Genomic DNA, 12,628 nt, shown 5'->3' with positions numbered 1-12,628 from the left:
CCCAGATATTTTTGATTGACAGGAATTGAATTAAATTCTCAGGTGTTAACAGATTTAAATAGAAACAGGATAAAAATATTTGATTGATGGGATAATTGTATAATGCAAACTTTTTATTTTTTACCATGTTACATAAAAAAGCGCTTGAAATAAACTGGTTTTATTCAAGTCCAAAACATTATTTAAAATGTCTGAAAAATCCTAATTATATTTAGCTTACACTTGAGTATTACAATGAGTATTTGTTAATGGTTAGATCAGCTAGGAATGAGTTAATAGCTGCATGTTACCATTTTTACAGCGTATGGTACTGATGCGTGTATCATTTGACATTTGAATTACATAACTTGCTGTTTGCTATGCTGTCAAACAGTGGAAACTGAGTAAATGTTTCAGAGTGAGCAAATGGCATTCGAAAGGCAGGATGCATCTTTCACTATTAAAAGAGTGGCAGGTGTTTCCAGCTTCTCCGTACACACACACACACGCTCACACGGCTGTCAGGACCTCTGTCTTCACAGGCCACTGAGCTAAATGCTAAAGTAGTCCTATTGTGTTCCATTAGTCGTCTCTGCCAGGGGTGCAGAAGCCTTTGTGCCCAAAACAATACACACACACACACACACCGCCAAAACAATGAGGCAGAGCGACTGCCTTTCCTTTGAGACACAAAAAGTGGAGACAGACTTTAGAGTGTGTAAGCACAAATGTGTTTAATTGTATTATCATTTTAAATATCCACTTGTGCACTAACACTTCATACTTGGGCAATTCTCTTTTCTCCATCTTTTCTCCAACTCTCAGAGGTTTTCAGCCGTTGATAAGCGAAACCCCATAGAATTGAACTTGAGCTCTCCAAGACAAACATCCATTCTGACACGGAGTACATAAAGTCAAGTTCACACTTAAACACACAAACGTACACACACACACACACACACCCTGCTGAGGGACTATGAGAGTATTTGCTGTTAGTTGCAGGGCTCTTGGGTAGAGCTGCATTTGAACTTGCTTAATTCCAGGAGGAAACGACACACTATTAACAATAACTGCTCACCAACTGAAAAACAACCTGATTAGAGACGAACAGAGGGAGTATGTAAAACATAAAGCTCATTCGATAACAAAAGCTCTAGCTCTAGCTCCATAATGCCATTTGTAAGCACCATATGCTGTTTTATACTCTGCTATTTGTTCCATATGTTCAACCACACCCTGCTATACATTGCAGATTTTCTTGCAGGTTTCGACTCATATTTAAAGTATGTCTTTGTTAAGTGCTAGGCTGGTGATTGTGTGTGTGTGTGTGTGTGTTGGATGCATAATTTAGCGCAGCATTGGGCTCTATCTGCACACTCAAACAGCGGCAGCATTGAATATTTCATCACACGGATGCTGCTTTTGCTCTAACTGTCTTTGAGCTGTGTATGTGTGAGGGTGAGTGGCGCACAGATGCTGCCCAGCTTTTGACACTGTACAGCCCGACTTGCAGGAAGAGCAAAGCAGTGTTATATTTACACTCCTGAAAGGATGTTTTCCTTCTTTTTCTTTCTCTCTCACCCTATCAACTGCCTCTTTTTATGGCATGTTTTACTTGTATTATCTTTGGCTGGGTCTGAAAACTGAGCATGAATTGAAAATGTATATACATTTATCTATAAATTCATCTATTTTTAAAATGCGTGTTATTGCAGTTTTTTAATCCTCTTCAACGGTGTCCCTGCACACTCGCATTCATCTGCCTACGTTGTTAAGTGTCAAACCCACATCTAAAAATCCAATCGACAACCAATGGATTGAACCAAATCTTCGTCTTTTTCGATTATCCGTTACACTTGGATGTAGGTCACAATATGGAAGAAAAGATCTGCCTTCCGTTTCATTGCGACTTTAAGCCCAAAATTAGCTTTTTATGGGTATGTTACGGTATGCATTCAGTGTGCATGACAAATTTCGTCATCAGCATAGTTTTTTTTTGCACTAATTCGTTTGTCCACAAGGTGGCAACAATGTTTCAGTTTCATAAAAATGTTTCATAAAATCCTGTATTTTATGAGCGCATGAATGTATCGTTGCGAAACTCGGTATGGGCCATCAGTACGATGCCCTGAAGAACCCTGAGAAGTTTCGAACCAGCGCCACCTTGTGGTAAAATTAAAATTTTAAATGCTTATAACTATGGGTGTGGTTGACTTATTTTCATGGGAGTCATCTCCTTAGATTCCTGAATCTTTGCCGATTCCAACGATACCAAACATGCTGTTTTGCCTTACGGTTTGAGTAGCGTTGTGGTTTAGCGCTTAAAAAACTGTTGCCAATATCTTCGAAACCGTTAGACTGATTAAGACGAAACCACCGACAGAAGTTTGGAAACATAGGTCGTTGGCTAAATGCTAATGCCCAAAATATTAATAGTCAAAATATTAATAGTAATTGGCAAGAAAATGCAAACAAAGTCAGGTGTGAGTAATTTTTTATGTTTATACATATACATGTATATAACTCCAAAACAAAATGAGAAATTTTCACCAAATTTGACACACACATGAATGGGCTCACTCTGAGGAGACATAAAAAAATCGGTGGAACTGCATCATTTGGTGGCGCTATAATTAAACAAAACATGAAATTGCCATTGACTTCAATACAGTATTGTGATACAAAATGTTATACTTTATGAACGCATTAGCGTATTGTTACAAACTCGGTATGAGTCATCGGCACCATGCCTTGAAGGTACTCAAAAAGTTTCGGGGCAGCGCCACCCTGTGGTAAAAAAGTTTCCAAACAACAACATTTTCAAAAATACAAATAACTTTTGAATAAATGTGCCTATTGTAATGACACTGGACGTAATATATTTCTTGGGTTATGCCGAAAGCATAGATAACAATTTTGCCATAGTCAGCCAAACTTCCTGTCCGCCATCTTTATTTCCTTTTAATACGTCCTTTTTCGAAATTCTCCTAGACCATTTGTCCGATTTTCATCAAAATCGGATCGTATGATCTCCAGGCGGTGCCGACAAAATGTTATGGATTTCGTGACGATAGACGAAACAATTTTCTAATACCGCAGCAGCAGTGGCGTACCGCACATCTCTGAGGCCCCCCCCCCGCAAAGAAGGCGACGGGGCCCCTCCCACCAGCAGTGATGCTATGCCTATCAGTGATGCGCGGGTCAATGTATAAACAACCCGCACCCGACCGACGTTTTAAACTAACCCGCCCGCAACTCGGACGGGACGGCAAAAAAAAGAAAAAGAAAATATTGTACCCGACCCGCATTTTTTAAAAGTAGTAGGCTAAATGCTCTTCGTTGCGTCGTTGGGGAAAAAAAAGAATATAGCCTAGGCTATTCTAATTTTGTCAAGAATTATAAAAAATCGTCAATAAGCTCATAATTTGTAAATAGTCTAAATGTTTAGTTTTAACAACAATTTTAAAAAGCTGGCTATGTCTATTTTGATGTTTCTGTGCAAGTTCAGCAGACAGTGAGGTTCGGGTTTGTTCCGAGCTCGTGAGCGGAGAGCTGAACCTGTTCCGCTCCGCTCACTCATTCCGCAGGGTCGCTCGCTCAACCCAGAATGGCCTGCTGGTTCGAAAATATGTGGAATAAGGGCTGCCTCCAACTAATAATTTTTTTTCTAGTCGACTAGTAGTTGTTCATTTAAGCCATTCGTGGACAAATCGCCCCTTTATATTAATTTAATTAGCCTACTTAAATAGGCTATATAGCCTATGGATAATAAGCGTTATGACCGCACGCATAAAGCTTGCCACAAAGAACCGGTTAAAGTAATGATTATGAATGTGTCTAAATTAGCAAGGAGACATTTAATTGTTTAGTAATAAACTGGTGTTTTCTGTGTCGCTGCAAAGATGAAGTTGACAATTCGGACTCGCCATGAACGCTAGAGAGAAATGCACATTTCATTTGGATTACATAATCAGAGAGTAGCCTATTTATTTTGGTTTGAATATTTTCGTTTAAAAGTAGACAATTGATTGATAAAACATTGATCAAAATTAAGATACAATTTATACAAAACGAAAATCTTTTAAAAAGAGTTTTCAATAAAACAAAACGTCGTCAAAATCATGTTTTACCAAAAACAGCGCCGTTGCTAGGAGGGCGCCAGCGCCTCTGCCTCTCAGCACAGCTCTGCCTCGCGAGTGGATGATGATAGCCCTGAAGACGCCTAGCAATGATAGCCTATACATTAGTGGTAGTATACCTTTAGTTAAGTTATACCTTAAGAGTCTTCGTAGCGCGCTAATAGACAATATTTTCGGAAAATGCAGCCCAGGTATGATGCGTAATGGAGATTCCAAAGCGCTCTTCTTTGGTCAGAACCATGGAGAGTGATCGCGGATAGGTCCATCCTATGCACCGAAACTTTTAACAATGCAACAAAATATTTAAAGAGCATCAAGCTATTAAAATCTATATTATGTATACGCACGCACAGATAATAACAGCTATATTAGTCAATATTTTTTTATTAAGTTAAGCAGTTATTGGATAACGTTTTTTATTTTTTTATTTAACGTTTTTAATTTAAGGCCCAGGCCCACCCACAATTGGTCTGGCTTATCCAAAACTGAAATCCTGGCGCCGTGCCTGGTTGGTCGTGCCAGTTTTGTGGCTATCAAATGTGTAAATAGCATTGCAAGAAGTACACATGACAAAACCAGCACTTTGGTCATCATCTTTCATTATTTCGGCAAATGTCTCCCACACTCCCACAGCTTCCACTCCCCAGTCTTCACCTTTTCTCTTGCCGCCTCCATCTCTACCTGCAGACTGAGCTCGTGCGTCATCTTCGCGACAGTTATGCAGCCAATAAAGTGTAGACCTATGTATTTCATTGAAAATAGTGTCTAGTAATATATAAATTACAAAGGTTTAATTGGCATCTTTATTTCAAACGACCCGGCCGACCGCGACCCGAATATCATCAAAAATATTTTTGGATGACTCGTAACCGCGGGTGACCGCAGGCACCCGCTCATTTCGGATCAACCCGCGCATCACTGTAGGCCAGGGGTCGGCAAGTAACTTTGGCCGCGGGCCAATATTTTTTTTTAGCCAGTAGATGGCGGACCAGCTACACAGAGTAGGCCTATGGATACAAATTAAATACTCTTAAAGGGGACATATCATGCTAAATGCACTTTTTTATTATATATTTGGAGTGTTTAGAAGTACAGAAAATATGAAATTATTCTCTTCAGGTGCTTCGTTGATATCTTTATATTCTGTTTTGGTCATATTTTTCAACCTGTTCCGATTTTTCTGTTATCTATGACGTTTTGTGAACTATCACGTCACAGTATTTGCAGCGGAACTGCCAAATAAGGACATTGACTTCCAGCCCAACACTTCGAGCGATCCGCCATTATTATTTCTCGCTGCAATTTTGTAGTCCAAGCTAAAGGATGCAGAAGTTACGAGAGGGTAAGTTAAAATGTTCGGTTGTTGGATGTAGTAACCCACACGCTTCATTACACCGTCTAATGTAGATGAACTGCCGCGCTTGTGTCAGGACGCATGTTTAACTGAAAGAACGAGCAGAGAGAGAGACTCGGTCTCGCGCGCGCTCGCACTCTCTCTCGGAGCCCGGCGAAAGTGTAAACAAGACATCACCGTCTCCAAACTAGATGCTGTCTAGCTCTCTCTCCCTTGCACATATTAATCAAAATAAATCGACACGGTGGTAAAATGTCGGAAGACCAAAGTTTCATGTGTAAATACAGTAACACACCATTGCAATACATCCAATATGAAGACGTTGTTCTGCAGGTTCGTCGTCTTCATTTTCATCTCGATCCGGCTCCAACTCTGGCTCGAACATGTAAGGCTGGCTGGACAAGTCTTCCGTTGTTGACATTTTGTTAATAACGTGTGAATAAAAAGTTTCTGTGCCGCTACATAATCCTATCTCTGATATCAGACTACAAAAATGGCCGAACGGGGTGGAGTTGAACCTCTGCAACCTGGAGAGGGGGCGGGGTATGAAGTGTCTCAATTGTATTTAAAGAGACCGCACCAAAACGAGTTGCTGTCAGAAGCACCTCAGAAAAGGGATAAAAAAGGGGCCCGTGGAGCTATAATAATGAGGAATTCAGACCCAAGCATTGCAGTTCCGCTTTATATAGACCACAAATGTATGATGTATATGTAAAAAGGAACAATTTAAAAGCATGATATGTCTCCTTTAAATAGGCCTATAATCGCGGAATATGATGGGTCCGTCACCGTCCGTGGATCATTCGTTCAATGGTTTTTTCAAATTAAAACCAAAAATAAAAAGACGAAAAACGACTTGTTTTTCCATTATTTATTTCCTGAACTAAAATGAAAAAACGAATAACAACGGGTTTTCTGATTTTCTGATTGTGCTCAGATCAAAAATAGAAAAAATGAATTACTGGATTAGACAAATTTTAATTTTGATTTTTAATTTAACACCTTTTAAACAGATCAAGTACTATTGTGGTAACAGATTACAGCCATTTTAATAAAGGTGGGAATAGCAATCATGCCTCATTCGCTTACAGTCCGACTTTTGAACTTTATTCCTTTTTTATTATTATTATTTATTCGGGACACACACATACACACCGAAGGTTTAAGGAGGTCTGAGCGGGGATGTTTTTTCCCCCGTCCCGCTCCCACAAGGTTCTATTCAACAACCGCTTAAAATACATTCTGTGTTCACCCGCTTTATTTCCCGACCTGACGGGTCCGCAAAATTTAGATCTCGTTTCCATAATCTCACATTCAAATGTCTCTAAAAGTAAGTCTCGGAAAGAAGGAGATTAAGTAGCCTATAATAATTATAAATGCTATACAAAAATTGTGTTCGTGTCAATATAAATATTAGGCTATTTTAACATTGTAGGCTACTGTCAGCAGAGAAAAAAAATGCCACAGAAAAAAAATTATGAAATATAAATAACATAAATTAAATAGGACAAAGCCTATCACTCAAATTTCTAAGAAACATAAACGAAAATCATATTACCCTACTGACAAATTAAGTAGGCTATTTTCTGTCGAACTATTTCAAACATCCTTGCAAGAAAAGAATGTTGACTGACAATGGTTTCAGTACCAAACAGCTCCTCAGAGCTAGGTGTACAAGTGGCCAGAATTAAGTGCGGATACGCTGTCAAAAGATGTCGGGAGTGGGCTATTGTCAGTCAGACTGCTCGCTCCGTCCAAAGTACACCAGAGTTCTGACCGCTACCGTCTTTTGACGCGCGAATGGACACAAAGTAGTCAAGCGTAGCCTATAACTAGACGCGGCAGGCGCGAATTTGACGCGCTATTCCGTTCTCACTCCCAGGGCGTCAAAAACTGAAGCATGGTCAAGTGCCTTCCGCGTCACAAAGAAGACGTTGAAGGTACTCCTAGGCGTCACTATATTGACGAACAAGGAACTCCATTGATTTCAACGGTTTGCCTTATGCGTCATATTAATGTAATCCCGCGCCGCATGATTCCCTATGGGCGTTTCACACAGTATGCGCGCGACTACGGCTTTTCTCAAGTAGTGTAAGAGTTTTGTGCAGCATTTAGGACTTCCAAAATAATCCGGCGGGGCAGAAAATATTGCTGGCGGGCCAGTTTTGGCCCGCGGGCCGCCAGTTGTCGTTCCCTGCTGTAGGCTATAGTGTTAATAAGTCAAATGTAAGAGAAAATTGATTTTCCCTGATTGCTGTTTTAGAAAATTATTTAGCATTATTAAGAGTTTTTCACGTACTTTTTCAATCATTGCACTACCTTCACGCTTTGCGTGCCGTTTCTCCAGCATGACACGGCATTCTAAATTCATCTCAAATTCATTTGCCGCGTCTTGAGTTTTTCAAAGCAAAACACGTTCTATCCTATGTGGTGTGTGAACGCCTTTTAGAAGGGCCTGGGCGGGGCCCTCCAAAGAGGCGGGGCCCCCACGCACCGCGGGGGCTGCGGGGGTGTCCGGTACGCCACTGCGCAGCAGCAAAGTTGAGGCATGATGCCAAAATGACTATTCAAGCTTTATCTCTGCAATGCCTTGATATATTGACACCAAACTTTGTATGTGTCATTGTCACCTCAATATTATTACTTATTTATTTATTATTATTTCATACAATCTATGATATGTCTGAAATTGGTCACCCATGCTGTGCAATGCAGTGGCGGCTGCTGGTCTTTCAAAGAGGGGAAGCTCATTTTCGGCCTACATCATAAAAATTGTCCATTTATTTATACGTAAATTCTGCCCTACGTTCCTTTTCAAGAAAATGCTCTGTGACCCTGTCTAGGCGTCTTTTCCAGTGACTTGACCAGTGTCCTCTCAATGGCTAGCAGAGTTAGGTATAATTGTATAAATATAATAAAGGTATAAATAATAATATAATCCAGTAAAATAATACTACTGCTAATAATATATTTTTTAATTATTTTAATAATTATTTTTTAATTATTACTACTAATAATATAAAAAATATAATAAGTAATAATATAATAAATATATAAATGTATAATTGTGTGAAATGTATTATGAAAATTGGCAAGCAATTTCGACAAGCAAATAGGTTGCTGCAGTTTGTCTTTCGACTACCAAAATCCGCGATGGGAATGAGCTCGAATAGCTTCAGCGTCAGCGACTTTTTTTTAGTGATGGTCGTTCATGAACGATCCGATCCGTCACGTGACAAATGAACGAAAGACTCGGAAGGTAAAGTAATTATTTATGTTCCCTGTGAATTATTTTTGACGGCATTATAATGATTTCTTAATTCAGAATATGATCAAGATTGCGTAGGTGGATGTGTTCAGGGAATTTGCCTGTTAAAAGTATAACATTTAAAGCCCCTTAAATGAACGAAATGACTCGAAAAAAGATTCGTTCATTTTGATTAACGAGATCGAAGAGAGTCAGTAAAATGATCCGAACTTCCCACCACTACTTTTTATTGTATGAGATAGCTGTCAATCAAAAGGAGATGCAGCCTTTCGACAGACCCTCCAATCATCACGCAGAAGCCCATTCACTCCAGAGACGCTGAGCGTCCGTGGGCGGGACATAATCGCAGCATTTATCCAATGACCATCTAGTTTCGTAGCACTGAAAAAAACTGTTCAAAGCAGCCCCATTGAAGTCAATGGACGCTGGGCTTCAACAGGGAAATGCACTGTGACGCTACGGGAATGTATGAGAAGGAAATGACCTAAATGTTAATTATTGGATGTACACTGTAAATCAGAATGCGTTGTAGGTATAACTATATAGTGAATGAACTTCATAGGGAGTGAACGAATTTGGAACAGTTCTGCTCAGAAACGACCAGAGGGAGTAAACAGAATGTTACGTGAACACTAGATTCAGACATAAATTGTTGCCATGATCTTACCATCGCATACTGCCTGTGAAAACAGCATTTTTCAGATTTTATATCCAGCTTTTCTCTCTCTCTTTCTCTCTCTGTCATACAGTGATGAATTTAGGCCCAGCATAAAATATTAGTGAACTGGAGAGGAAAACACGTAAATATTTCACCACTTCACCCAAATCCACAATAGTGAATATTCATCTTGAATAATTAAAGAAATGGCCTTAATTATAAGCTCCGTCATGCTGAATCAGGCTGAGCATATTGAGCACTTTTAGTATTGCATAATTAGATTGCTAGATCACACCTTGGCAGAAAATATACATGGTGGTGACCTAATATCATCATTTATATAATTTCAGGTCAATCAGAGGTGGTACCATGGTACAATTATGGTAATAGGGTACTTGGATAAGTAGTACTGAATGATTAATATATTGTCAAAGCATTGTGTTATATGCCTGCTCTATGCATATTTTTTGTGTAATTTTTTTTTTAAATATCTTAAGAGTGAACTTAATACATTTTCAATTTGTGAATAAACATCTGCTGAATGTTGTTTTAACATCAGGGAACGTGACAGATAACAAAATGGTTTAAAATGACATCTTGCAGATGACAACACACACACTGGGCCTATTCATAAAGCACGATTAGAGCACATTTTTGTGTAAATTGTTTGTGTATTCATGAATGATTTACACCAAATTCACTTTGCTCATGTTGAATAAGGCCCATTGAATGTAACAAGCTATCAGAGATCTCTTTCTGAATGAGGCTTTTTTATGACAAAATGTAGTCTATACTACCGTAACCTTTGGCCATGTTTGCAGAGTTAGACCACAAACCATAGCTTAATCTACATTAGCTTTGAAATACCGTCTGAAGCCTTTCAAAACCTGAAGCTATGCTATTCCTTTAGTTTATCCATGATGCTACTGTATAAGCCCCCGCGTCTCTGTAAACTCTACTCTGTTAGCCATAGGCTGTAGTAGTGTTGTTTAGCCTGTAGCTGACTCTGGATGAATTTAGAGTGACAGGACCGTGCCAGTGCCCCACTCTGCCCACTGAAGTGCCCAGCAGACAGCAAATCAGGACAAAGCATTTCAACATCGAGTTCGTGAATTAGAGAGTTTTGCTATATGATAGAAAAGGAGGACAAATCTATAGCTTCATCTAGCATTTTTTCCACGACTGGAAATTTGTGGACATTTTCAGTGTTTTGTTGGCTGAATGATCATCATTTATCAGATGTATTGTGTTTAATAATAATCTGTGGTGAAATTACATTATACATATTTTATACGACATTGTGGTGGAATTATGTTTAATTTCATAACCAAATGACATTTAAAAAATGACATTGTAGTGGAAATTGTGTAATTTTATTAACATTTTATGTATCTGAAATATAATTTTTTCATGATTTGATGAAATAACAGACAACAATATTCTTTTCAGAATATAAATTATTGTTTGTTTTCTTCAAAAAATGTCCAGTATTTCTTATGCTGACACTTTTGTCGGCAGCCTAGTGCACTACCCTTTGATCTTTGATTTGATCATAGTGAGATTTTCTTTTTTTACTTTCATTTTGCAAGTCTGGGTTTGGGACAAGGGTCAAACAATTTGATTTTGACATAAAAGGCATTTGAAAAGCAAAAATAACTAAATTTGGTAACACTTTATTTTATAGTGTCCTTGTTACATATGTTACATGTACTTACCATAGTAATAACAGTAAATTATGCATAATTACATGGAACTAACCCTCAACCAAACCCTACCCTAACCCTATAGTATGTACATGTTGTTAATTAATATTACGCAGTACTTAAATATATAACTACACTGTAACAATGACACCTTTAAAAAAGTGTAACCATAATTTTTTAAGATTTAACCGACAGAAAATCACTTATAGTTGGAAAAACCCATAGATAATGTCACAAAAATGTCTACTGAATGTCATTCAATTAAATACACACTTGCAATAACATTTGCAATCAGCAATGAATTGAAAGCCTCATTTAAAGTAAATAAAGTGTCTCATCTCACTAAATTGGAATACAATATCATATTACAGTAGTTTAATTACAGTTTTTAAAGACAAAAAGTTAACTCTTTAGATTAAGGTACAATTCTCATTATTAACTAACTATTAACCATGACTATTGCCTCAGTAAACTCCTGATGACTGCTTATTAAAAGTTAGTAAGGTAGTTGTTAAGTTTAGGTATTGGGTAGGATTAAGTGATGTAGAATATGATCATGCAGAATAAGGCATTAATATGTGCTTTATAAGTACTAATGAACAGCTAAAATCCTAATAATATGCATGCTAATAAGCAACTAGTTAATAGTGAGAATTGGACCCTAAACTAAAGTGTTCCTGAAAAAAACAAACAAACAAAAAATAGTTTTTTTATATTCCTTCTCCATTGTAGAAAGTGCGTTTTGCGTTTGTATAGTCTGCATTATGCATATATTTATGCAAGACTGTATGCTTGTATTTTTATGTACAATCGTTTTATCAGTGCACAGTCTTTTATCAGTGATTTGTAGGAGTGTGACGAGACGCTTATCTCACGAGACGAAACACGAGATTGGGTTCACGAGACGAGACGAGATCTTTGCACAATTTTTCAGAAATCCTCAATGACAAAATTCATGACTGGAAAAATAGTATGCAGGTGCATTTTGAAAATTTTTAACTAATAATCTTCTAATGCATGTCATTTCAGGTCTACTTACGAGTATGAATTATCAAATGCATTGAAAGAAAACAATATACAAGCACTGTAAAAGGTTTTTACTGACTCTCCTGTATGATTTCACATGAGTCTCTTCAGACCTTAGGCCTACTGTACATTTATGAACTTTCAGAACTTCTGATTGAGGCTGTGTGTGACTTCCTAACTGAACTCCTTTACACAAATTAAACAGAGAAATAAAAACAGTATAAATAACAAAAATAAATGTTTTCTCTTAGTCTTAATAAGTGTAAACAATAAGTGCAAGTTCAACCATAATCAAAGTACTGTAGCGCACAGACTCTTTATCATTGTTGTGAAACTGCTGTTTTATTTTGCACCGGCAGTTATAGGGTTAATGCGGCGAGTTTTAGCACTGCTACTTGGGCGGAGTGATTTGCTTGCAGCACCAGAGAAGCCCCATGGTGAGGAGCAGAGAGTTCGCTCAGAGTTGGAGTAAATCACTCCGCAGAAGTAGCAGTGCTTCGC

The 12,628-nt window shown here is 38.1% G+C and overlaps 2 protein-coding genes across 2 annotated transcripts in view; one reads left to right on the top strand and one right to left on the bottom strand.

Moving 5' to 3' along the window:
* Positions 1 to 4,823, bottom strand: part of LOC308687851 (multiple PDZ domain protein) — a gene marked incomplete at both ends in the record, with an annotated part of 76,377 nt that extends 71,554 nt beyond the window's left edge. Inside the window, 1 exon segment of the mRNA XM_081360679.1 lies at positions 4,773 to 4,823. Coding sequence (XP_081216805.1) covers positions 4,773 to 4,823 — 51 coding nt within the window.
* Positions 1 to 12,628, top strand: part of adgrl3.1 (adhesion G protein-coupled receptor L3.1) — a 121,538-nt gene that overhangs the window by 13,016 nt on the left and 95,894 nt on the right. The gene's annotated exons all lie outside the window — the stretch shown is intronic.

The sequence above is a fragment of the Scardinius erythrophthalmus genome, assembly GCF_964197995.2.
Source record: "Scardinius erythrophthalmus genome assembly, chromosome: 3".
Lineage (NCBI taxonomy): Eukaryota > Metazoa > Chordata > Actinopteri > Cypriniformes > Leuciscidae > Scardinius > Scardinius erythrophthalmus.
The sequence above is the reverse complement of the archived record's forward strand: the minus strand, read 5'-3'. Positions and strand labels throughout refer to the sequence as shown.